The following is a 27,394-nucleotide window of genomic DNA, read 5'->3' on the forward strand; positions in this document are numbered from 1 at the left end:
TAACATAGGAACAGATAACTTGCTTTCCTGTCTTCACTGTTGGCAACACAGTGAATACACAGTGCCACAGCCATGGAACAACGCAGTTCAGTCTCTGTCACGCGCTGTCCGGTCACTCAATGCATACTTTTATCCCAACATGATTCTCCACACCCTCTTGGTACAGGTGAGAGTCATCAGTAATTAGTTCTCGGTTTGTGGGAATTCTCCTCAATGAGTGTCCACAGGGAGATAGAAACCCTCCCCCACATTTCTTCACTACAATAACTCCCACTTTCCTTGGTGGTGCTGGAGGCCAAGGTAATGCCATCCAGAGTAGCCATATCATTAGCTAATGTGTTTCTAAGGTGCTTAGGGCCAAGCACAACAACTTTTGTTTTGTCTGAGTTTAGTAGCCGAAAATTGCAGGTCATCCAGGTCTTTATGTCCTTAAGTTATGCTCAGAGTTTAGTTAACTGATTGGTTTCATCTGACTTCATTGATAAATATAATTGGGTGTCATCTGCATAACAGTGAAAATTAATGGAGTGTTTCCTAATAATATTACCTAAAGGAAGCATATGTGAGGTCATATAGTATTGGTCCAAGCACAGAGCCTTGCAAAACTCCATGTCTAATTTTTGTGTGCATGGAGGATTTATCATTAATGTGTACAAACTGAAATCAAGCTGATAAATAGGACTTAAACCAGCTTAATGCAATTCCTTTAATGCCAATGAAATGTTTCAGTCTCTGTAATAGGATGTGATGGTCAATGGTGTCACATCCAGCACTATGATCTAACAAGACAAGTACAGAGATAAGTCCTTTGTCCAATGTGATAAGGAGTTCATTTGTAACTTTCACTAGTGCTGTCTCTGTGCTATGATGCACTCTAAATCCTGACTGAAAATCCTGAAATAAACTATTGTTATGTAGAAAGTCACACAACTGATTGGCAACTGCTGTCCTCTCTAAGTAAACCATCCTCCATGCATGGATCTAGTTTGTGAATAGAACTTTCCTTTCTGACTGCAGACTTTCCAGATGAGAGTGCATCAATTTCATCCTTGAACTGCTGCTGATGAGTGTAGCGAATGATAGAAATTTCTGCCTCCAAAAGGTCATTTTATGATTCTGACCCCCAACTATACTTCTGATCCTTCAAACCAGGCAACTGCAAGCAATTACTTTTTCAGTAGCATTAGGTGAGTCCTTGGCAATTACGGCATTCACAGTGAAGTCTTTCTTCACTCAAGACTTCTGTGTCATCTGATGGAATGGTGTTTTCCACAATATTTTCTGGCCAATACTTCTCTGGCTTCCAAAGAAAGTTGGGCCCTTCAATCTTTCTGCCGCCAATCAGTACGTCATCAACTGTCATAACTCTGAACGCATCATCAACGCCGGATTGTTTTTAGTATTGACATACCTCCATTGTGACACATTTGTAGCATCTTTCATGGTTGAAACCCTGTTTGCCACAAAGGTATGAAAGCGCCTGTCCTCATTCCTTATATACTTCAGCACCAAGTTGCTATCTGCCCAAAAGACTGAGCCTTCCAACTGTAGCTGCAGTTCTGCTTTTGACAACCTGTCCACATGCACATCCAGAACTGCAGCTGTAAGCTCCAGGTGTGGAATGGTGACCTGTTTTAGTGGTGTAACTCTTGCTTTGCCAAGCAGGAATGCAACATGAACATCATGTCTGTTATTCTCCATCTTTACATAACTGACAGTGCCATATCCACTTTCACTTGCACTGAAAAAGTGATGCAGTTGGGCAAGTGTGGGCTGTCCAAAATCCTTTGGCTTAATGCACCTCCAGATTTTGAACTCTGACATCTTGCTAAGCTCTTCCAGACACTTTGTGCAGTGTTGCTGTATGTCATGGAGTAAGTTGTCATCCCATCCACAGCTTCTCCAACAGAGCTCCTGCAGCAAGGCTTTGCCAGGTAAAATAATGGGTGCAATAAATCCTAAAGGGTCACACACTGAACTGGCCAGAGTCTACATGTCATTGTCTAGTATAAGGCCTCTCTTTCACCAGCATCTTGAATTGGAAGGCATCACTCTTGATGCACCACTGCAGACCAAGGGCTCTCTCTAAATGAAGATTGTCCCTATCTAGATCCATTTCATTTAAGTCCTTGGCTCTGTGTTCCTCTGCGACTGTCCACAGCACCACACGGCTGTTACTGACCCACTTTGTCAGACGGAAGCCTCCTCTTTGGTAGGCAACTGTAAGATCTTAGATCTTTTGAATGGCCTCTTCTTCGTATGATGTGCTCTTCAAACAGTCATCCACATAGAAGTTTTGCTCTCCAAACAGTCATGCACATAGTTTTGCTTCACTGTTTGAATCACCTCAGCTAAGAAGAGTTCTGGACTGTCCTCAGCTGTCTTTATAAGTGCATAGCAAGCACAACTTGGGGACGAAGCAGCCCCAAACAAATGGACGGTCATATGGTACTCCACAATTTCTTGACCTGAGGCGGTCACCCTCATGTCACCACAGGAAATGAAGGAAGTCTGTTTCTGTGACCTTGACCTGATAGAACATCTTCTGTACATCTACCATCAAAGCCACAGACTCCTGTCTGAACCAATTTTGCAATACCACATGCAAAATATTCTACCTTGGATGGTAGACTCTGTTGTGGGGGATATACCAGACCTTTCCTTCTTCACAGTTCAACTGGTATTTTCTCTGTATAACCTTTACTGATGACTTCAGTAAGGAAGCTTTCATATTCTTGATGGAACTGCTTATTTTTCTCACATCTCCTCTTAAGTCCAAGTATCCTTTGCTTGGCCATAGAGATATTGTTAGGGAGTGTGGGCTGATCTTTCCTAAAAGGCATTTTTAAGCTGTAGTGCCCATCCAACAGTTTGGCAGAATGACTTACAATTTCCAGTAGCCTCATGTCTTCTTTCGACATTTCCTTCTCCTCTTAAGTCCTTTCATTGAAATCCTGCTGGTTGTTTAGCAGTTCATTCAGCTTGCAAACAGAGATCCTATTCATAGCAGCAACAGATGATCCGGCTTCCTGGTTAGTGGACCCAACCCAGAACTGTCTTTATGACATATGGGCCTCCTCCACAACTGTTGACAATTTCTCAGGGTTCCAGTAACTTGGGAGCATTGCTACCAATCAGCAAGTTAACATTGGCCTTAATGCAAGGAATTTGTATGGCTGACAGGTATGGCCACTGTGCTAGGTCTTCTTGTGTAATGATGTTGTCAGTTGTTACAGTCATTTTCCTTTGTGGGAGCACATCCAGTAGTTGGTAATAGCACTCGTTAAGACCAGACATTTCAAGGCTGGTAAGTGTGTATGTTGGAACAAACTTCTCCTGTTCCATGGTGCATAGGAGAAAGTTTGTATGTCTTCCTCCAATATTCAACTCTTGCATGAGACTGTCTGAACAGAGAGTTGCAGAACTGCCTTGATCCCAAAAAAGCATAAGTATGTATCACTTTGTCTCCCTTGCTGGACTTAACCTTGATGAGCAGTATTGATAGGACACAATCATCCTCTCTGGCTCCTGTATGCCCACAAGTTCCTTGAGAATCTAATGCACCACTGCCTAGCGATCCCTTTGACTGTTTCAAATCTTTATTAGCTCCTTTGCTCTTAACATGACATGAAGCATGGCAGGATGACTTTGACCACACCTTTTGCAAGTAAGGTGCCTTTGGCGGTCCTTGCTCATGTGTCCAGTACACAGGCAGGCAAAGCAGATTCCTTTCTCTTTTAGAAAGTTGATTTTTTCCCAATGCCTCATATACTATTTTGACTTCACATTCAATGAAAGCAACAGAGGCCTTCACACAAATCAACCAACTTAGCAAAAGCGTTTCCCTCAGGTTCAATCACAATTTCTGGCATTAATTCTTCCAATTCCACTTTGTTTAACTTAGCCCTTTTGTGCTTTGTAGCTTGTCCAATTTTTCACAAAATGCCTTGCTAGTTAGTTTAACAACCTGCTTTGGCCTTTCTGATTTGGTTTTCCCCTTGTCATCTGAGTCATTAAATGCCCCATTGTCATTCAAGTCATTAGCAGTAGCCCCAGTAGCCAAGCAAGTCCAACAAATCATCACCATTGTTCACATTTTCCATTGCAGCAATCTCGCATGAAATGGAAACAACAAAGTCAAGTCAAAGTCAAAGTTTTATTTCCTTCTCAGCTACCAAGCTTGGATTTACACCGAAAATTGTGTCCACACAAAGTCAAATGGTTATTAATTGTTTAGTAGTGCTACTCAAACCTTATGAGGAGGAATCAATGTTGATCAGTGTCCCAACCGGTCCCATTGAATCCAAAATCTGTGTCCGTGCTAGTTCTGGTCCCAATGAGTCAGCATCCTTCATCTTTCACGGCAGCTCCAATATGCATAGGAACATCCAATGTCAATCATGCTCAGGCAATGCAAGATCATAGTTTCAAAGTTCATGGAAGTGAGTTTTTTGACTAATGTAGTGGTTTTCCAATAATTTCCCTCTCTTCTAACTGCAGCATATCCCTTTATAATAAAATCCAACTGTGGTTTCAACCATATCTCCTGTATATAAATTACATTAGGTTTCTCTCCCAAATTATCAATATACTTCTTAAACTCTTGGCCATTTGCAATTAAGCATCTTGCATTCGACTGAAGTAAAATTAACACCATTAAGATGATCCAGCCCATGCCTCAGAGGATTGTGTATCCTCATTAAGAATGTCTTTAACTGTTTCCCAGTGCAACTCTTGCATACCAAGATAATTCTAAGCTGATTTGACAATTAATTGATCCTTTCACCTCGGCTTGTCTGTCCCGAACAGTTGACTATCTCTGCCATAAAGAGTACAAAATCATTCTTACACACTATCAGAGTTTCCTCCTTCAACTTATAACATCCTTTACATCTTCCTGTATCTTTGTTCCTAGCGTCATTTTGTCTTGACCACATGTCAGCATGTCTCCTGAAACCTTGACTTGCTGCACCTCTGCTGCTCTCTTACTAACCTCGGAGCCATGGCAAGCTGCGCTATGCCCCCCCCCCCCACAATTGCAACATTTCAGCTTTGCCCCCTCTGCACACTACTCATGGTCTCCACCTCATCTATCACACCTTTGCTTTCCCTTGCACACTGCCACCACATGTCCAAATCTCTGACACTTGAAACATCTTAGTAGTGGGGGAACATACAGCCTCACATCATAAAACAAACAGTACTGTGCAAAAGTTTTAGGCACCCTAGATGTTTAGGTGTCTGATCGGTCCCAAATTTATTCATGACATGACAATGACCCAAGCATACTGCTAGAGTCATAAAGAACTATTTTCAGCAACAAGAAGAATGATGAGTCCTGAAACAGATGGTATGGTATGGCCCCCACAGAGCCCTGATCTCAACATCATGGAGTCAATCTGGGATTACATGGAGAAGCACCTGAGATGGCCTAAATAATAAATCCACAGAAGAACATTCTTTCTCCAGGATGGTTACAACAACCTACCTGCAAGTTACCATGAAAAACTGTGCTGCTGTTTTAAAGGCAAAGCTGCTCACAGCAAATATTGATTTCATTTAGGTTTCTGCTGTTTACTCAACTTTGTAAGAAGTTAATTGATAAATTAAAACAATTTATAGCAATATTTTTGTAAGCATTGTCACTTTACTTTTAGTGCCTAAAACTTTTGCACAGTACTGTATATCCAATGAAAATCTTTTCTGGGAGTCTTTCTTCATCAAAGGTGATCAGAACTGAGAGACTATCACATTTAATCCCATTTCTGTTTGCCTTCAGACATTTTACCTCATTTATATTTGCATTTGTTAAATCTCCTTTCACATCATCTGCTGATACATTTACCGGAATCCCTCCCTGACCAGATCAGTTACTGGTCAGAGAAATTGCACTTTCCTGCCATTTATTTTATCAATTCTGATTGCTCTCCCTTGTTGTCCTCCATCTTTACATATAATCAGCAGTGATCCATTTCTCAATATTTTAGCACTCCTTATCTTCCCAAATTCCTTACTAATGGATTTAATTAGCTGTATTGGATTCCAGTTGCTGAAAGAAGCTCCCTCTTGCGTTTAACAATGACCTTGTAATCCTCTCTCCTCCTTTTTTATTTATTTTTCCTAACTATATCCCATTCTTCATAACTCTCGCCACCTACTTCCATCTCTCTTAGCTTGCTTCTTGATCTGATTCACTTCCCTCTGCCATCTCCCATCCAGTCACAATTCAGTGTTGCCAACCACCACCCTTCAAGCCTCAGGTTTCCCATTTTCATCCTCCTTCCTTGTCTCCTCCTAGGTGCATTTAAGGGATTGGAACATCCTCAAAGAATGTGGAGGGAAAGCGATTTCTGGAGTAACAATGTCATGCCAGAGGGTGAAGGAGCGAGGACGGGAAGATGCATATATTAGCCAAATGAAAAACACCCCTAGTTCATCTCGAACAAGCCTATAGGTGCATCTCAATTCCCTTATTTGATCATTCCTCGCTCCTCGCTCCTTGCCTGACCTGGAAGTCGTTCTGGTCCACCATCTGAGAAACCAACTCTGATTATTGGCAGCTCCATAGTCAGAAACGTGAAGTTAGCGACACCAGCAGCCATAGTTAAATGTATTCCTGGGGCCAGAGCAGGCGACATTGAGTCAAATTTAAGACTGCTAGCTAAGAATAAATGTAAATATGGTACGATTGTCATCCATGTCGGCGGCAACTACTCCCGATTACACCAATCGGAGGTCACCAAAATTAATGTTGAGTCGGTGTGTACATTTGCAAAAACAATGTCCGACTCCGTAATTTCCTCTGGACCGCTGCCTAATCTGACCAGTGATGACATGTATAGCCGCATGTCACAATTCAACTGCTGGCTGTCGAGGTGGTGTCCAGCAAACGATGTGGGCTTCATAGATAATTGGCAGACTTTCTGGGGAAGACCTGGTCTGATTAGGAGAGACAGCATACATCCCACTTTGGATGGAGCTGCTGTCATATCTAGAAATATGGCTGAGTTTATTAGTAGACCAAAACCATGACAACCCAGAGTTGAGACCAGGAAGCAGAGATGCAGTCCCACACGCTTCTCTGCGCTTCCATTAGAGCAGTTACCCACCCAAAACCACATAGAGACTGTGTCTGTTCCCCGACCACTTAAATCAGTTAAATCCAAAGTAAACAAAAGAAGAGTCATTCATAAGAATCTAGTAAAAATTAAATCCACTACTGCAATAGTACAACAAAATAAGATAATTAAATGTGAACTCTTGAACATTAGATCTCTGTCATCTAAAGCTGTATTAGTAAACGATTTAATCTCAGATCATCATATTGATTTATTTTGTCTTACTGAAACCTGGCTGTGTCATGAAGAATATGTCAGCCTAAATGAATCCACTCCCCCCAGTCATATTAATACTCACATTCCTCGAGACACTGGCCGGGGAGGAGGAGTTGCAGCCATTTTCAACTCAAGCCTAATCATCAACCCTAGACCTAAATTTAATTATAACTCATTCGAAAGCCTTGTTCTTAGTCTCTCTCAGCCAACCTGGAAAACTTTACAGCCAGTTCTACTTGTTATAGTGTACTGTCCTCCTGGCCCGTACTCTGAATTCTTATCTGAATTCTCAGAATTTTTATCAAACTTAGTCCGTAGTACAGATAAAGTAATTATAGTAGGTGATTTTAATATTCATGTGGACATCAATAATGACAGTCTCAGTACTGCATTTATCTCATTATTAGACTCAATTGGCTTCTCTCAGTGTGTAAATAATCCTTAACCACACCGTAGACCTTGTTCTGACTTATGAGATTGAAATTGAACATTTAATTATTTTTCCACAAAATCCTATTTTATCAGATCATTTTTTAATAACTTTTGAATTCCTATTACTGGATTACACACCATTAGACAAAAATGTCCTCACTAGATGTCTATCTGATAGTGTTGTAGATAAATTTAAAGAAGCAATTCCATCAGTACTGAATTCAATGCCATGTCTCAATACTACAGAGGACTCTTATGTTAACTTTAGTCCCTCCCAAATTGATAATCTTGTTGATAGTGCTGCAGGGTCATTACGAATAACACTCGACTCCATCGCCCCCTTAAAAAGGAATATAATAAAACATAAGAGGTTAGCTCCATGGTATAACTCCCAAACCCGCAAATTAAAGCAAACATCGTGAAAATTGGAAAGGATTTGGCGCTCCACCAAAGTGGAAGAATCTCGCTTAGTTTGGCAAGATAGTCTTAAAACATCTGGGAAGGCCCTCTGTAATGCCAGAGCCACCTATTACTCAGCATTAATAGGAGAGAATAAAAACAGCCCTAGGTTCCTTTTCAGCACTTTGGCCAGGCTGACAAAGAGTCATAACTCTATTGATCCATGTATTCCTATATCTCTCAGTAGTTATGACTTTATGAGCTTCTTTAATGATAAAATTCTAACTATTAGAGACAAAATTTAACCACCTCCTGCCCTCAACAGGCACCGTTTTCTCCCCAAACACAGGCACCTTAGAAACAGCTGTAAATCCTGACATACATTTGGACTGTTTTTCTCCAGTCAACTTTTCTGAACTAACTTCAATGGTTTGTACAGCTAAACCATCAACCTGTCTCTTAGACCCCATCCCAACTAGGTTGCTTAAGGAAGCCTTACCCTTAGTTAGCACTTCTTTACTAGATATGATCAATCTGTCTTTAGTAACAGGCTATGAGGATTATCAGGGTTACCCACTGCTCCAGTGGGAACAGGAATCACAAGATCTTTGCAGGCAGTGAAGTAATTACAATGTCATGTGATGCACACTGGCCCAAAAGGACTTTTTCCCATAGACTTACATTGTGAAAGAGACATCTGTAAATCAGTAGATAAATTTTGTGTTACAGCCCCCATGAAAAGACTCGTCTCACCATCAGAATTTGATCCATTTTTTTTTTTGCTTCATGCGCCACTGAGCAACTTTCATAGGAATGAACGGGGCCCCGCCTCCGACGCTGTAACCAGTTCTCTTTATTCATCCATGGGGCCGAGCGAGAGCTCGCGGGTGGGGCTAGCGGGGGAAACACTACTGCGCATATTCAATGGGCTGCACAACGCGGAAACAAACCCGGGAACTAAAAACTTTTCTTGGCGTATGCGCCAGGCAGAGAGTTCCTATAGGACTGAGTGGGCCCCATTTTCAGTCCAGTATCTAGCTTTTATAATACATCCATGTTCATGTGCCACTGATCAACTTTCATAGGAATGAACGGGGCCACCCCTTATGTTGTATCTTACTGGTCTAGATTTGTCAATGACCTGAATAGGAAATATATCTGGAATTTTCCATACAAATATCTTCTTACTGATAAGATAAGGGAAGTTTCTTTTAAAATCATACATAGATATTATCCTGCAAGTCATTATCTTCTTAGGTTTAAAAAAGACATCTGTGTTAACTGTTCATTTTGTGTAATGCATCCAGAAACAATTCAACACCTATTCTGGCAATGTCCTTACACTGTCAAATTCTGGAAAGATGTAATCCAATATATTGTTGATAATACTGACTTTTCACTCTACTGGAATAATGTATTGTTTGGTGTCTTCAATAACAATAATAATAAAATTAACATTATACATAATCAATGCACTGGTATGTCAATAAAGATGTTGAAAGGGGGGGAAAGGAATGAACGGGGCCCCGCCTCCGATGCTGTATACAGTTCTTTTTATACATCCATGCTAATCTGTCTGCCTTCCTGCTCCAGTTTACATAATTTTGTCTGTGCAGGGGTAAACAGACAAGAAAACCCCCAATAGAGACGCATATTCCGAATGCGCTGTATACACGTCCAAAGAACGTTCCTAAAACGTAACAATAGTGGCATATCCCATATGTCTTAATCGGAAAATGCTTGATTTGGAATGAGGCCTAATTCGGAATATTCAAACGGAATACGCTTTTTACATGATCTGTATCAGATTTTGCAATATTGTCATAGTCGAATATTAGTGGGCATGAAAGTGTGCCCAATGAGTTTGGTGTGGCGACTTTTTCTGAATGAGAAAACAAGCTGTTTCCAGCTAAATTACCTTAAGACAGTGATGCATACTATCACAGATAACTAACACAACACACGTATACAGATGATCAAGGCTTATGATTTCATTGTAGTTGTTTTTGTCATTTTGTCATATTAACTGTGTCTCTTTTCGTTCAGTTCTCTGGATTCAGACGCTACAGCAACACGCCTGAACGCCCCCTAGAGAGTAATCGGAGAGTGACACCCAGTGGCAGATTGGTGCAACTGCAGCCATATTTTCGAATAGAATCAAAACTAACAGAGCAAAATCACAATTCTTTTTGTTTTTATTTCACACTTGCTTTGGCAATGTAAATGCATGTTTCTCGTGCAAATAAAGCCTACAAAGCCTCTTTGAATTGAACATTGAATTGATAGAGAGGGAATCCATGATTTTGCACAAATGTCCCTGTTTGGGTTTTGGTTTCCAGCACAGATTTCCTGTTTTTTCCGCAAGAGTACCTTGTAGGCAGGGTGCAAAATTAACTTTTTTCTTCCACTGGCCAAATGGCCAGTGAATGTTCAAATTTTACCAGCCACTTAGATTACCATTGTTTGGTTTTTTTTGGCTGGTGAGTGAGGCAAATCTACCAGCCACTTGCATATTTTACCAGCATTTGGCTGGTGGCTGGTGCTAATTTTGTGCCCTGCTTGTAGGTTTAAATTGCTGTGGTCAATTTAACCCCAAACATAAAATATTATTTTAACATAATTGCTGGGTTAATTTTGATTTTGACAACAGCAGATGCAATAAAAGCGGTAAGGGTCACTTTCATCAGTAGCTCACAGGGTCTTCCAATTAGCATAGCCTTTCCACATTGTTTAACAAATTATTTACAAGAAACTATTTAATAAATAAATTTGATATAAACATTACATAACACATTTAAAAGAATTGGTGACTTTTTAAAGACATTTTTAAAATCTGCACCAGTGGCAAAATTCTCAATTTAAAATACTGTATAAAGCCTTTCAGAGTCAATTGACTTTTAAAATATATTACCAATATATAAACTTTTTTTAAATCCGTGGTGCTGGGTGCTATCAGGGTGCTACTTAATGAGGGGGAAAAACGACAAGAAGAGGGCCAACTTCCGCTGCTAAGGTCACGTGATTTCCTGTCAACCGCGGAGGCGGAAGTCTAAGATGTCTGCCTCCCTGTCTGCAATTTTGATCTGCAGATGGGCACTCTTCCTTGTAAGGGCCGTCGTGCATTTTCCTCATTGGTCGGGCTATCAAAAACAAACGACGCACCACGGAAGTTATTTTAAGGTATCTTGTGTGTAGGGTTAGGCTTTCATCACAGTACACCACTAGTCAGGTCTAATGTTGTTTAAAGTGAGACGCTTCCAGTTCAGTAGTAACTTTAGTAGAAGTTAGAAACACGACGACATTCAGAGCCTCTGTTGGAATTCACAACGCGGAAATGAAGGGGTATATTGTATTCGGGTTACAGTTTCTATTTGTGGAACATATCAAGAGTTGGACTGACGGTAAGTTTTTTTTTCTGTCCACTTCTGCTTCAGTTACGTTATCATTAGGGCCTGAGCCCAAAGGGCGAAGACCCTATTGTATTTCGTGTGTTTGTTTCTTTCTTTTTTAATCCGCCACTTCAACTCTAAATTTGACCCCCTAAACATGCTCAAAAATTCACCAAATTTGGCACACACATCAGGTCTAGTAAAAAATTTGATAAAATGTAAAAATTAACCCCCAAAGTGCCAAAATGTGCTCGAGAGCGCCACCTATGTATCTAAATGGCTGCCACGGCCCGTAGGAATGTCATAGAGAGATCGAACTAGAACTCAATTATTCGTCTCATCAAGACCTACAAATCATACGCTGACACCCCTGACCTAAATCCAACAGGAAGTCCACAATTCACCCATGAAAGTATGACTTTGTGCCAATTTTGGACCTTGAATAAACGCTATCTCCTCCTAGGGCGTTAATGGTATCGGCTTCAAACTTTAATACATGACTTATCACACTGTGCTGAACAAAAGTTATTAAAAACTTTGTAATAACTCGAACGGTTTAGATCTAGTAAGCCCTGAAAGTTGTAGTGCGACATCACACCTTACGATGTAAACCAATGGGGAGGCAATCTCTGGGCATGGACTTTGTGCCAAACTGGGGTGTCTGGCGTCTAAACTATAAGTCAGACCACTTTCAAACCTGTATCAATGGATTCGCGACGAAAATTCCTCTAAAAAATGTGATTTTTATGTAGAATTTGGCCAAAGTCATGGGATTTATGAGGACATTTCACAAGAGGAGTACTCTGAAATCCTTCTCTCCAGCTGAGAGGGAGAGGGAGAGAGGGGAGGGGGGGGATGGGTAAAGTAAGATCTGTCAGCCCAGGTCTGAAAACATCTACATGCCTGTGACAGAAGCCCTTGGACTGCGCCACACTCCAGTTACTTAGTGTTTCTACACATCTGACAGCAGTGTTCAATCCTTACTTTTTTTTCAAGGAGTACATGTGCTCCTAAATGAAAAAAATTAGGAGGACACATGTAACTTTAGGAGCACACTGAAAAATGTTCAAGTAACAATTTCTTAAAGAAAACAATTCATTACATACATATTTACAATTTATCACATACATATTTAAACTCTTTGTGTGTGTGTGTGTGTGTGTGAATCAAAATTTATGTTGTTTTTAGGGGTGCTCGATTATGGCAAAAATCATAATCACAATTATTTTTGTTCAATATTGAGATCATGATTATTTAACATGATCATTTTTGCCAGTTGCCGATGTTGATATATGCACATATTTTTTTCCACTTGGCTGAGGAGACTATTACACATGCAATCATATATTGTACTAATGATCAAGAAAGACTATAGCCTATATGAGGGAAGAACTTTAATGCTGAGCTACTGAACTCCAGTCTTCCTAAGTTCTTCCTTCATATATTGTCTTTTTTGATCATAGTATAATCTATGCTTGCATGCATAATAGCCTCCTCAGCCAGCTGGTAAAAATACGTGCATATATCGGCATCGGCAATCGGCCACAATGAGTTGGAAATGTCAGCATATTGGATATCGGCAAAAATCCAGTGTCGTGCATCCCTAGTTAAAAATCTTTACATTCCTAAAAATAGACTTGATGAAAATTAGGAAATTAATTTGTTTTACACACAAACTCATCAAGGGTTTTCAATTTACTAATTGAAATTCAAGTGAATGGACACAAAACTTGCATGATTTTTATGACACAGGTGTGAGCAAGGCAGCCATGTCTCACCCTGCAGAAAATTCTCATCCTCACACTGTTGAGATTTGATGTTTCACCATGACAGAGGAAGTTGCTATAACTTTATTGTAAATGCTCCAATCTGCACCAGACTTTACATGTTTGATAAGACTCCCAGCCTGAACACGTGTACATGACAATATTCCATCAGTGATGCAAACCAGCTGAATAGCACCCCCTATGAAATTTCAGTAAAGCAGCCCCAACAGCAGGCAAAATAGTGGACAAAGGAAGTGATGTTTATCTCCTTCATGCACTGTCTGAAAACAGCCCGGGTCTGAAGACATCTACATGTCCGTGACATGCTCGATTGCGCTGTGGCCCGACGTGCGCAAGGGTGCGAAGGCCCGTTCAACGCTGCTTGCAGCTTTCTTTATTAATCCGCCACTTCAAACCTAAATTTGACCCCCTAAACATGCTCAAAAAGTCACCAAATTTGGCACGCACATCTGGTCTGGTAAAAAATTTGATAAAATGTAAAAATTATCCCTCAAAGTGCTAAAATGTGCTCTATAGCGTCACCTATGTCACTAAAATGGCCGCCATGGCTCATAGGAATGTTGTAGAGAGATAGAACCAAGACTCAATTATTTGTCTCATCAAGACCTACAAATCATACGCTGACATCCCTGACCTAAATCCAACAGGAAGTCCACAATTCACCCATGAAAGTATGACTTTGTGCCAATTTTGGACCTTGAATAAACGCTATCTCCTCCTAGGGCATTAATGGTATCGGCTTCAAACTTTAACACATGACTTATCACACTGTGCTGAACAAAAGTTATTAAAAACTTTGTAATAACTCGAACGGTTTAGATATTATAAGCCCCTAAATTTGAAATGCCACATCGCACCTTACAATGTAAACCAATGGGGAGGCAATCTCTGGGCATGGACTTTGTGCCAAACTGAGGCATCTGACGTCTTAGCTATAAGTCAGACCACTTTCAAACCTGTATCAATGGATTTGTGACGAAAATTCCTACTCAAATGTGATTTTTAATGTGAGATTTGGCCAAAGTCATGGGATTTATGAAGATATTTCCACTAGAAGAGTACTCTGAAATCCTTCTCTCCAGCTGAGAGGGAGAGGGAGGGAAGAAAGTGGGGGGATGGGTGTTACGGTTAAATGGAGCTCATTTTTGAAGGATACAGCAGAAAGGTCTATATACATACAGTACATTTATACAAACTTTGTATGAAGTTTGGTGTTATTATCATTTATTTTACAATAATTATGAGTCTTATATGTATTATTCAGTAGTGGGGATGACCTATGAGGGGAAGGGAAAAAAAATGGAGTGACAGTTTAGTGATGAAGTGCTGCAGAAAAATAAAATCCAAACTAAAATTTGTAGCTCTGTACTGTAGTTTTTCCTTTATAAGGGCCCAAGCACATAGCAGTTTGCTCACACTCTCCATTCAAATATGAGTATTTTTCTGTGTCCAGCTGCAGTTACTTTTTGTCTCTACGCACCTGACAGTACACATTTCAATCAAACTTTGACCAGGTCATGTGCATTAAAGGTCTTTCCTTTTCTAAAAATAGACTTGATGAAAATTACTAAGTGAATTTCTTTTACACACAAACTCATCAAGAGTTTTCAAATTATTAATTAAATGCTCCAGTCTGCACCAAACTTCACATGTTTGTAAAGTCAGACCTGTCAGCCCAGGTCTGGAGACATCTACATGCCCGTGACAGAAGCCCTTAGACTGCACCATGCCCTGATGTGCGCAAGGGTGTCAAGGCCCGTTCAACGCTGCTTGCAGCTTTAATTATTATTATTATTATTATTATTATTATTATTATTATTATTATTATTATTATTACCATTGTTATAGTACGCCATTGCATTTTTGATGGGCTTAGGATACTCAAAAACTCAGGAAAATTGGCACACATGCCATAACTGGCGAAAATTGCAAAGTTTTGTGATTCTGTGATATGGCTCAGGCGTGGCCAGCGGGCTTTGATGTGCATGATTTTTGGTGGGTTCATTGCTCTCATCATTGGCGACAAAATACATATTTTAAAAAAAAATTTGCCCAAGAGGAAGTCAGGCATTTTAGATGTGCGTCAATTTTCATTTTACAAACACGTTTGAGGCCTTTAGGATGTGTGAAAACTATTAAAACTTTGCATATATGTTCGAACTAATAAGTGCTTCATATAGTATCAAAATTAGGCTTGGGCATGGCACCCCCTAATTACTTTTAGCATTTTTGAGGTTCTAGGGGTGCTCACAAAAACTCACAAAACTTTGCACATGCATCAGAAGTGGTGTAACTTGATATGGGTTTTGGGCAGGGGTGTGGCAAAATGGCTTGAGGGCACCACTAGAATATTTCAAAGTCAAAGCTCCCACCTTTAAATTTTACATAAATGTATGAAATTTGGTAGGCAGATGTAACATCTCCAGAATGAATCAAATTTGCATTTTTTCACAAAGCGAAGCCGTTGACAGGCGTTGTATTTTAATGAACTCCTCCTCGAGATTTAACCCAAGCGACTTCAGATTTGGTAGGTTAAACCTGAAGACTTTTGCAATGGTAAATTGCAAAGCTTTTTATATTTCATGGAATGCCCTTAGCGTGGCGTGCTGGTGAATTTTGCCCAAAACATGTTTGGGGCATTAAACAGGAAATTGTTGTAACTCCACTTTACATTGTCCAATCTGCCCTAAATTTCTCATGTTTGAGAAAAGTCCCGGCCTGAACACATCTGCATTTCAATATTGAGTCATAGTCATAGCGCCACCTTCTGACAACAGGAAGTCAGCATTATGTGACAAACATCATCCTATTTACATGAAATTTACACGGTGTGGTCTACACATGATATACAGCAAGATGACTTATTATTAGTGGTTTTTCTCTAGCGCCACCTAACGGACACAGGAAGTGATAGTTTTCTCCTAAACGTAATGTCCAATATTCATGAAAATGTATATCTGTGTCAGGTGCCCTCTGGTAAATGTATTGCTGCATCAATGTTTCACTTATGTAATATTGCCTATGGGCAACAGTAAGTGAAGGAGACATGACATATAGATCATCAAATGTACACACAATTTCTGAAATGTCACCTCTCATGCCATGTACTGCATACAGGAAAAAATAATTTACTCATTTACACAGTGTCCCATAATCCTGACAATTCAGAGCCATGTCAACAGACCTCCAGTAGTGATACCATAGCTGCCTCTCCCTCCAATGCGCACAAGATGTGAGGGCCCCTTCATCGCTGCTTGCAGCTTTAATTATTATTATTATTAGGGCCCGAGCACCTACCGGTGCGAAGCCCTATTGTAATTCAAGGAATTCTTCTCTATTATTATTCTTCCGAAACAAACGCATTTTTGAGGGCCTAAACGTGCACGAAAAGTTGTTAAACTTTGCACATACATCAGAAGTGGTGAAAAATTTGATATTTTATGGGTCTCGCAAAAAGGCGGGGCAAAATGGCTCAATAGCGCCCCCTAGGAAATTAGGAAAATTGAGCCCCTCGATACAGATTGTCGTAGGAGAACGAAATTCAGTATGCATATGTATCATGACCAGTCGCACCAAAAAGTCTCTTGGACACATACCCTAACGCCAACAGGAAGTCGGCCATTTTGTGTCAAAGTTGCGATTTTGACACCGATTTGGTCATTTCCAGCCTGCATACTTTAACGAACTCCTCCTAGAGATTTGACCTCAGCCACTTGGAATTCGGTCTGTATCATCTACAGACATAGGAGATTAAAAGTTATCAAAACGGTGAGTTTTCGTCATTGCCAAGGGGGCGTGGCTGGGGGGTGAAATTCGATCCTTCGCCATGAAATTTGAAACGGCCATAACTCCGGCATACATGATCCCAAGAGACCCAAACCTTTTGTGCTTGGAAAGAGTCCCGTCCTGAACACATCCATGTGTCAATATTGGATGTAAGTCATAGCGCCACCTACTGGCAACAGGAAGTTACATGTTTTACACTTTGACGCTCTGTGGGTGGCACGGTGATGGGATCCACCTCAAATTTACTCAGAATAGCCTAAAGACCTTGGAGATGGTATATTATGAAGTTGGTGACTTTTCGTCGAAAGGTGTTGCCATGACGATGCGGCGAATTTCGATGTCTCGCCATGAAATTTCAAAGCCTTATAACTTGACTCCACATGGTCTGATCTTTTCCAAATTTCATTTGCTTGTTAAGAGTCCCGGTCTGAACACATTGTCAGGCCCATATTTAGTGAGAGTCATAGCGCCACCTACTGGCAACAGGAAGTATCATGCGTCGTTCTTTGTTGTATTGCTCCTAGGAAATTTGGCCGATGCACCTGAAATTGACTCAGCTAAGATGTAAGACCTTGGTGATGCTACATTGGGCAGGTCATGACCCATATCAAAATGCTGTGTCCATGGCGACACATCCTTCGCCATGAAATACGATGCTGTAGTTTAGGGACAAGGGATGGGTCTACAGTCACGAAACTTGGCACACATGTCTGGAGTGAAACCAATTAAAATCCTGGATAGGTCATTTGCATAGACGTGACAATATGGCTCAACAGCGCCCCCTTGAAAATTTCAAAATTGTAGCCCCGCCTTCCAGATTAACCTACGAAAATGAAATTCGGGAGGCTTATGTATCATGTCAAGACGCACAAAAAAGCCTCTTGGAGCCGTATTGTAAGTCCTACAGGAAGTCGGCCATCTTGATAAAAGTGGTCATTTTTCGCGTTTTTTTGGCCATTTTGCATACTTTGTATTTTAACGAACTCCTCCTACAGAATTCATCGTAACGACTTCAAAATCAGTGTGTGTCATCTACAGTAGTGTGTGATCAAAAGTTATCAAAAGATTTAGTTATCATTGAAGCGTGTGGCCGTGGCGTGGCGTTGAGTTTAGATGTTTCGCCATGACAGGCGAAATTGCTATAACTTTAGTGTAAATGCTCGAGTCTACACCAAACTTTACATGTTTGATAAGGCTCCCAGCCTGAACACGTCTAAATACCAATATTCAGTCAGTGATGAAAACTGGCTCCATAGCGCCCCCTACGAGATTTCAAAGAAGCAGCCCCTGCAGCATGCAGAGTAGGTGATTGAGGGTGTGGTGTTAATCTCCCCTTGCACTGTCTGAAAACAGCCCAGGTCTGGGGACATCTATATGCCCGTGACAGAAGCCCTTCACCAGCGCCGAGCCCCGACATACGCAAGGACGCGAGGGCCCGATCATCGCTGCTTGCAGCTTTAATTAGGGCCCGAGCGCTGACCAGCGCGAAGCCCTCTTGTTTCCAAAGGAATTATTATTATTATTATTATTATTATTATTATTATTATTATTATTAGGGCCCGAGCGCTGACCAGCGCGAAGCCCTCTTGTTTCCAAAGGAATTATTATTATTATTATTATTATTATTATTATTATTATTATTATTATTATTATTATTATTATTATTATTGCGACTCTTTGACCTCAAATAACTTCTACAAACGTGTACCAAAACTCACCGAAATTGGCGTGCGCGTCAGTTCTGGTGAAAATCGCAGATTTTATGCGTCTCGCAAAAAATGCGGGGAAAAATGGCTCGACAGCGCCACCTAGAAAATTAAGAAAAGCGAGCCCCACGATACAGATGGTCGTAGAACAATGAAATTTGGTGTGCTTATATATCATGACCAGACGCACCAAAAAGTCTCTTGGAGCCATACCCTAAATCCAACAGGAAGTCGGCCATTTTGGTTCAAAGTTGCGATTTTCAGGCCAATTTTGCCGTTTTTAGCCCGCGTACTTTAACGAACTCCTCCTAGGGATTTGACCTGAGCAACTTGAAATTCGGTCAGTATCATCTACAGACCTGGGAGATGAAAAGTTATCAAAACGGTGAGTTTTCGACATTGTTGAGGGGGTGTGGTCGGGCGGCGAATTTCGATCCTTCGCCGTGAAAATTCAAACAGCCATAACTCCGGCATGCACGATCCTAAGAGACCCAAACCTTTTGTGCTTGGAAAGAGTCCCGTCCTGAACACATCCATGTGTCAATATTGGATGTAAGTCATAGCGCCACCTACTGGCAACAGGAAGTTACATGTTTTACACTTTGACGCTCTGTGGGTGGCACGGTGATGGGATCCACCTCAAATTTACTCAGAATAGCCTAAAGACCTTGGAGATGGTATATTATGAAGTTGGTGACTTTTCGTGGAAAGGTGTTGCCATGACGACGCGGCGAATTTCGATGTCTCGCCATGAAATTTCAAAGCCTTATAACTTGACTCCACATGGTCTGATCTTTTCCAAATTTCATATGCTTGTTAAGAGTCCCGGTCTGAACACATTTTCAGGCCCATATTTAGTGAGAGTCATAGCGCCACCTACTGGCAACAGGAAGTATCATGCGTCGTTCTTTGTTGTATTACTCCTAGGAAATTTGGCCGATGCATCTGAAATTGACTCAGCTAAGATGTAAGACCTTGGTGATGCTACATTGGGTAGGTCATGACCCATGACCAAACGCCGTTGCCATGGCGACACATCCTTCGCCATGAAATACGATGCTGTATTTTAGGGATAAGGGATGGGTCTACAGTCACGAAACTTGGCACACATGTCTGGAGCGACACCAGCTAAAATCCTGGATAGGTCATTTGCATAGACGTGACAATATGGCTCAACAGCGCCCCCTTGAAAATTTCAAAATTGTAGCCCCGCCTTCCAGATGAACCTAGGAAAATGAAATTCGGGAGGCTAATGTATCATGTCAAGACGCACAAAAAAGCCTCTTGGAGCCATATCGTAAGTCCTACAGGAAGTCGGCCATCTTGATAAAAGTGGTCATTTTTCGCGTTTTTTTGACCATTTCGCATACCTTGTATTTTAACGAACTCCTCCTACAGAATTCATGGTAACGACTTCAAAATCAGTGTGTGTCATCTACACTAGTGTGTGATCAAAAGTTATCAAAACATTTACTTAGCATTGAAGCGTGTGGCCGTGGCGTGGCGTTGAGTTTTGATGTTTCGCCATGACAGGCGAAATTGCTATAAGTTTAGTGTAAATGCTGGAGTCTACACCAAACTTTACATGTTTGATAAGACTCCCAGCCTGAACACGTCTAAATAGCAATATTCAGTCAGTGATGAAAACTGGCTCCATAGCGCCCCCTACGACATTTCAATGCAGCAGCCCCTGCAGCAGGCAGAGTAGGTGATTGAGGATGTGACGTTAATCTCCCCTTGCACTGTCTGAAAACAGCCCAGGTCTGGGGACATCTATATGCCCCTGACAGAAGCTCTTCACCAGCGCCGAGCCCCGACATACGCAAGGACGCGAGGGCCCGATCATCGCTGCTTGCAGCTTTAATTAGGGCCCGAGCGCTGACCAGCGCGAAGCCCTCTTGTTTCCAAAGGAATTATTATTATTAGGGCCCGAGCGCTGACCAGCGCGAAGCCCTCTTGTTTCCAAAGGAATTATTATTATTATTATTATTATTATTATTATTATTATTATTATTATTCTTATTATTATTATTATTATTGCGACTCTTTGACCTCAAATAACTTCTACAAACGTGTACCAAAACTCACCGAAATTGGCGTGCGCGTCAGTTCTGGTGAAAATCGCAGATTTTATGCGTCTCGCAAAAAATGCGGGGAAAAATGGCTCGACAGCGCCACCTAGAAAATTAAGAAAAGCGAGCCCCACGATACAGATGGTCGTAGAACAATGAAATTTGGTGTGCTTATATATCATGACCAGACGCACCAAAAAGTCTCTTGGAGCCATACCCTAAATCCAACAGGAAGTCGGCCATTTTGGTTCAAAGTTGCGATTTTCAGGCCAATTTTGCCGTTTTTAGCCCGCGTACTTTAACGAACTCCTCCTAGGGATTTGACCTCAGCAACTTGAAATTCGGTCAGTATCATCTACAGACCTGGGAGATGAAAAGTTATCAAAACGGTGAGTTTTCGACATTGTTGAGGGGGTGTGGTCGGGCGGCGAATTTCGATCCTTCGCCGTGAAAATTCAAACAGCCATAACTCCGGCATGCACGATCCTAAGAGACCCAAACCTTTTGTGCTTGGAAAGAGTCCCGTCCTGAACACATCCATGTGTCAATATTGGATGTGAGTCATAGCGCCACCTACTGGCAACAGGAAGTTACATGTTTTACACTTTGACGCTCTGTGGGTGGCACGGTGATGGGATCCACCTCAAATTTACTCAGAATAGCCTAAAGACCTTGGAGATGGTATATTATGAAGTTGGTGACTTTTCGTGGAAAGGTGTTGCCATGGCGACGCGGAGAATTTCGATGTGACGCCATGAAATTTCAATGCCTTATAACTTGACTCCACATGGTCTGATCTTTTCCAAATTTCATATGCTTGTTAAGAGTCCCGGTCTGAACACATTTTCAGGCCCATATTTAGTGAGAGTCATAGCGCCACCTACTGGCAACAGGAAGTATCATGCGTCGTTCTTTGTTGTATTACTCCTAGGAAATTTGGCCAATGCATCTGAAATTGACTCAGCTAAGATGTAAGACCTTGGTGATGCTACATTGGGTAGGTCATGACCTATGACCAAACGCCGTTGCCATGGCGACACATCCTTCGCCATGAAATACGATGGTGTATTTTAGGGATAAGGGATGGGTCTACAGTCACGAAACTTGGCACACATGTCTGGAGCGACACCAGCTAAAATCCTGGATAGGTCATTTGCATAGACGTGACAATATGGCTCAACAGCGCCCCCTTGAAAATTTCAAAATTGTAGCCCCGCCTTCCAGATGAACCTAGGAAAATGAAATTCGGGAGGCTAATGTATCATGTCAAGACGCACAAAAAAGCCTCTTGGAGCCATATCGTAAGTCCTACAGGAAGTCGGCCATCTTGATAAAAGTGGTCATTTTTCGCGTTTTTTTGACCATTTCGCATACCTTGTATTTTAACGAACTCCTCCTACAGAATTCATGGTAACGACTTCAAAATCAGTGTGTGTCATCTACACTAGTGTGTGATCAAAAGTTATCAAAACATTTACTTAGCATTGAAGCGTGTGGCCGTGGCGTGGCGTTGAGTTTTGATGTTTCGCCATGACAGGCGAAATTGCTATAAGTTTAGTGTAAATGCTGGAGTCTACACCAAACTTTACATGTTTGATAAGACTCCCAGCCTGAACACGTCTAAATACCAATATTCAGTCAGTGATGAAAACTGGCTCCATAGCGCCCCCTACCACATTTCAATGCAGCAGCCCCTGCAGCAGGCAGAGTAGGTGATTGAGGATGTGACGTTAATTTCCCCTTGCACTGTCTGAAAACAGCTCAGGGGTCCGTTTCACAAAGCAGGTTCAACAAACTCTGAGTCTAATCCTGAACTCTGAGTTGATCTACTCTGAGATAGAAAACTCTGAGTTTCCGGTTCCAGAACAGCTGATTTGAGTCAGTTTAATCAACTCGGAGTAGTTTCACCTGGAGTTAAGCGCGTGCACCACAACTATAAAAAGCCAGCATCAATGGAGCCCCGATTCAACGAGTCACCATGGCAACGGGGAAGAGGATGGCTGCGTTTTTCGCCCCCCTAGAACTAGACATCTTAATTCGCTCATACGACGAGTTTGAGCATGTTTTCAGAAAGAAGTGCAACACCGCTGCAGCTGCAAAAGAGAGGGAGACGGCTGCTGCTCGGTCATTGCGTAAGTTTAAATGTAGTCCTTTGTAATCACAATAATATTACAGAGGAAAACTGCTTGAATGGTGGCCTATTAATTTATTTCATTTAGGTCCAAGCGCACTTGGCAGCAGTTTAGGATGAAATTTAAAAACATTGTTCAAACAGGTGAGACCTCGGCATAATCTCATGGGGGAACCTCATTTTGATCATGTTTTACATTGTAAAGTAAATATTAAGTGGCTGTTTGACTGTGCAGTTGTTTTATCCCCAACATAATGCTGGTTTCACACACATAAATGTCTTCTCATCTACATCATGTTCTGTTAAATAATTAATCCTATTTAAACTAACACAGACTTCTACTCAGCCAACAGAAAGAAGGCAGATGCCCGTAAAACGGGTGGTGGTCCAGCACCGCCACCTCTAACGGAGGCAGAGGAGCTGGCCCTAAGCCAGACTTTAGGAAGGCCAGTGGCTGGCTCCGACATTGTACAAAAAACTTTTGCAAACCATTTGCAAAGAAACGCAGCGCAACACACAATATCTGCTGGGATGTGAGAGCATGACTACGATTGGTAATGTTGCAAATGTAAAGACGGCTTAGGTTGTGTATGTAGATGATGGACTGTGACGTGAAATGGTACCGCTCAAAAAGATAATGGCTGGAAATGCTAGAACATCTATGCGTGGTCTGATAACCATCTCTCGACGAATATTTAATTCTCTGCGCAGTAATGCTGCACCTTCATCCACGGGATCGTTATCAAAAGGACATGCCATGTTAGTGAAAAAAAGTCGCCACTTACTGTGCCTAATGGACTTCTAATATACTGACTCTGATTTTTTTTTTAATTTATTTATTTTTTTTAATGATTTCTTTAAATGACAGACGGCAGAACTAGGCTACGCCAAAACTCGCCTGCTGCCTGAATGAATGAGGAAATCAAATGGAGTGTGTGGCTCTGAAAGAGGGCGGAGACTGAGAGAAAGTCGAGGTTCATTGAGAAAAACCTGGTCCCGACCAGGTTAGATTCATAGAGTCTGTTGCTACGGTAACTGACCGAGAGCTTAAGTTACCCCTCTCTCTGAAACAGGCTAGAGTTATCCCTCTTTCTCTGGTTTGAGTTACCTCCCTTTTTGAAACGGAAAACTCAGAGTTTCCCTCATTTCAGGGTTAACAGACTCTGAGTTTTCACTAAACCTGCTTTGTAAAACGGACCCCAGGTCTGGGGACATCTATATTCCCGTGACAGAAGCCCTTCACCAGCGCCGAGCCCCGACATACGCAAGGACGCGAGGGCCCGATCATCGCTGCTTGCAGCTTTAATTATTATTATTATTATTATTATTATTATTATTATTATTATTCTTATTATTATTATTATTATTGCGACTCTTTGACCTCAAATAACTTCTACAAACGTGTACCAAAACTCACCGAAATTGGCGTGCGCGTCAGTTCTGGTGAAAATCGCAGATTTTATGCGTCTCGCAAAAAATGCGGGGAAAAATGGCTCGACAGCGCCACCTAGAAAATTAAGAAAAGCGAGCCCCACGATACAGATGGTCGTAGAACAATGAAATTTGGTGTGCTTATATATCATGACCAGACGCACCAAAAAGTCTCTTGGAGCCATACCCTAAATCCAACAGGAAGTCGGCCATTTTGGTTCAAAGTTGCGATTTTCAGGCCAATTTTGCCGTTTTTAGCCCGCGTACTTTAACGAACTCCTCCTAGGGATTTGACCTCAGCAACTTGAAATTCGGTCAGTATCATCTACAGACCTGGGAGATGAAAAGTTATCAAAACGGTGAGTTTTCGACATTGTTGAGGGGGTGTGGTCGGGCGGCGAATTTCGATCCTTCGCCGTGAAAATTCAAACAGCCATAACTCCGGCATGCACGATCCTAAGAGACCCAAACCTTTTGTGCTTGGAAAGAGTCCCGTCCTGAACACATCCATGTGTCAATATTGGATGTAAGTCATAGCGCCACCTACTGGCAACAGGAAGTTACATGTTTTACACTTTGACGCTCTGTGGGTGGCACGGTGATGGGATCCACCTCAAATTTACTCAGAATAGCCTAAAGACCTTGGAGATGGTATATTATGAAGTTGGTGACTTTTCGTGGAAAGGTGTTGCCATGACGACGCGGCGAATTTCGATGTCTCGCCATGAAATTTCAAAGCCTTATAACTTGACTCCACATGGTCTGATCTTTTCCAAATTTCATATGCTTGTTAAGAGTCCCGGTCTGAACACATTTTCAGGCCCATATTTAGTGAGAGTCATAGCGCCACCTACTGGCAACAGGAAGTATCATGCGTCGTTCTTTGTTGTATTACTCCTAGGAAATTTGGCCGATGCATCTGAAATTGACTCAGCTAAGATGTAAGACCTTGGTGATGCTACATTGGGTAGGTCATGACCCATGACCAAACGCCGTTGCCATGGCGACACATCCTTCGCCATGAAATACGATGCTGTATTTTAGGGATAAGGGATGGGTCTACAGTCACGAAACTTGGCACACATGTCTGGAGCGACACCAGCTAAAATCCTGGATAGGTCATTTGCATAGACGTGACAATATGGCTCAACAGCGCCCCCTTGAAAATTTCAAAATTGTAGCCCCGCCTTCCAGATGAACCTAGGAAAATGAAATTCGGGAGGCTAATGTATCATGTCAAGACGCACAAAAAAGCCTCTTGGAGCCATATCGTAAGTCCTACAGGAAGTCGGCCATCTTGATAAAAGGGGTCATTTTTCGCGTTTTTTTGGCCATTTCGCATACCTTGTATTTTAACGAACTCCTCCTACAGAATTCATCGTAACGACTTCAAAATCAGTGTGTGTCATCTGCACTAGTGTGTGATCAAAAGTTATCAAAAGATTTAGTTATCATTGAAGCGTGTGGCCGTGGCGTGGCGTTGAGTTTTGATGTTTCGCCATGACAGGCGAAATTGCTATAAGTTTAGTGTAAATGCTGGAGTCTACACCAAACTTTACATGTTTGATAAGACTCCCAGCCTGAACACATCTAAATAGCAATATTCAGTCAGTGATGAAAACTGGCTCCATAGCGCCCCCTACGACATTTCAATGCAGCAGCCCCTGCAGCAGGCAGAGTAGGTGATTGAGGATGTGACGTTAATCTCCCCTTGCACTGTCTGAAAACAGCCCAGGTCTGGGGACATCTATATGCCCCTGACAGAAGCTCTTCACCAGCGCCGAGCCCCGACATACGCAAGGACGCGAGGGCCCGATCATCGCTGCTTGCAGCTTTAATTAGGGCCCGAGCGCTGACCAGCGCGAAGCCCTCTTGTTTCCAAAGGAATTATTATTATTATTATTATTATTATTATTATTATTATTATTATTATTCTTATTATTATTATTATTATTGCGACTCTTTGACCTCAAATAACTTCTACAAACGTGTACCAAAACTCACCGAAATTGGCGTGCGCGTCAGTTCTGGTGAAAATCGCAGATTTTATGCGTCTCGCAAAAAATGCGGGGAAAAATGGCTCGACAGCGCCACCTAGAAAATTAAGAAAAGCGAGCCCCACGATACAGATGGTCGTAGAACAATGAAATTTGGTGTGCTTATATATCATGACCAGACGCACCAAAAAGTCTCTTGGAGCCATACCCTAAATCCAACAGGAAGTCGGCCATTTTGGTTCAAAGTTGCGATTTTCAGGCCAATTTTGCCGTTTTTAGCCCGCGTACTTTAACGAACTCCTCCTAGGGATTTGACCTCAGCAACTTGAAATTCGGTCAGTATCATCTACAGACCTGGGAGATGAAAAGTTATCAAAACGGTGAGTTTTCGACATTGTTGAGGGGGTGTGGTCGGGCGGCGAATTTCGATCCTTCGCCGTGAAAATTCAAACAGCCATAACTCCGGCATGCACGATCCTAAGAGACCCAAACCTTTTGTGCTTGGAAAGAGTCCCGTCCTGAACACATCCATGTGTCAATATTGGATATGAGTCATAGCGCCACCTACTGGCAACAGGAAGTTACATGTTTTACACTTTGACGCTCTGTGGGTGGCACGGTGATGGGATCCACCTCAAATTTACTCAGAATAGCCTAAAGACCTTGGAGATGGTATATTATGAAGTTGGTGACTTTTCGTGGAAAGGTGTTGCCATGACGACGCGGCGAATTTCGATGTCTCGCCATGAAATTTCAAAGCCTTATAACTTGACTCCACATGGTCTGATCTTTTCCAAATTTCATATGCTTGTTAAGAGTCCCGGTCTGAACACATTGTCAGGCCCATATTTAGTGAGAGTCATAGCGCCACCTACTGGCAACAGGAAGTATCATGCGTCGTTCTTTGTTGTATTACTCCTAGGAAATTTG

At 41.7% G+C, this 27,394-nt stretch overlaps 1 protein-coding gene across 1 annotated transcript in view; it reads left to right on the top strand.

The window, feature by feature from the left end:
• Positions 1-11,179: 11,179 nt before the first annotated feature.
• Positions 11,180-27,394, top strand: part of saraf (store-operated calcium entry-associated regulatory factor) — a 35,733-nt gene continuing 19,518 nt past the window's right edge. The window contains exon 1 of the mRNA XM_067584538.1: positions 11,180-11,566. Within this exon, the coding sequence (XP_067440639.1) occupies positions 11,500-11,566 (67 nt within the window). The 5' untranslated portion in view covers positions 11,180-11,499. The remainder of the gene's footprint in view (positions 11,567-27,394) is intronic.

This window comes from Thunnus thynnus, chromosome 3 (genome assembly GCF_963924715.1).
Source record: "Thunnus thynnus chromosome 3, fThuThy2.1, whole genome shotgun sequence".
In the NCBI taxonomy this organism is placed as follows: Eukaryota; Metazoa; Chordata; class Actinopteri; order Scombriformes; family Scombridae; genus Thunnus; species Thunnus thynnus.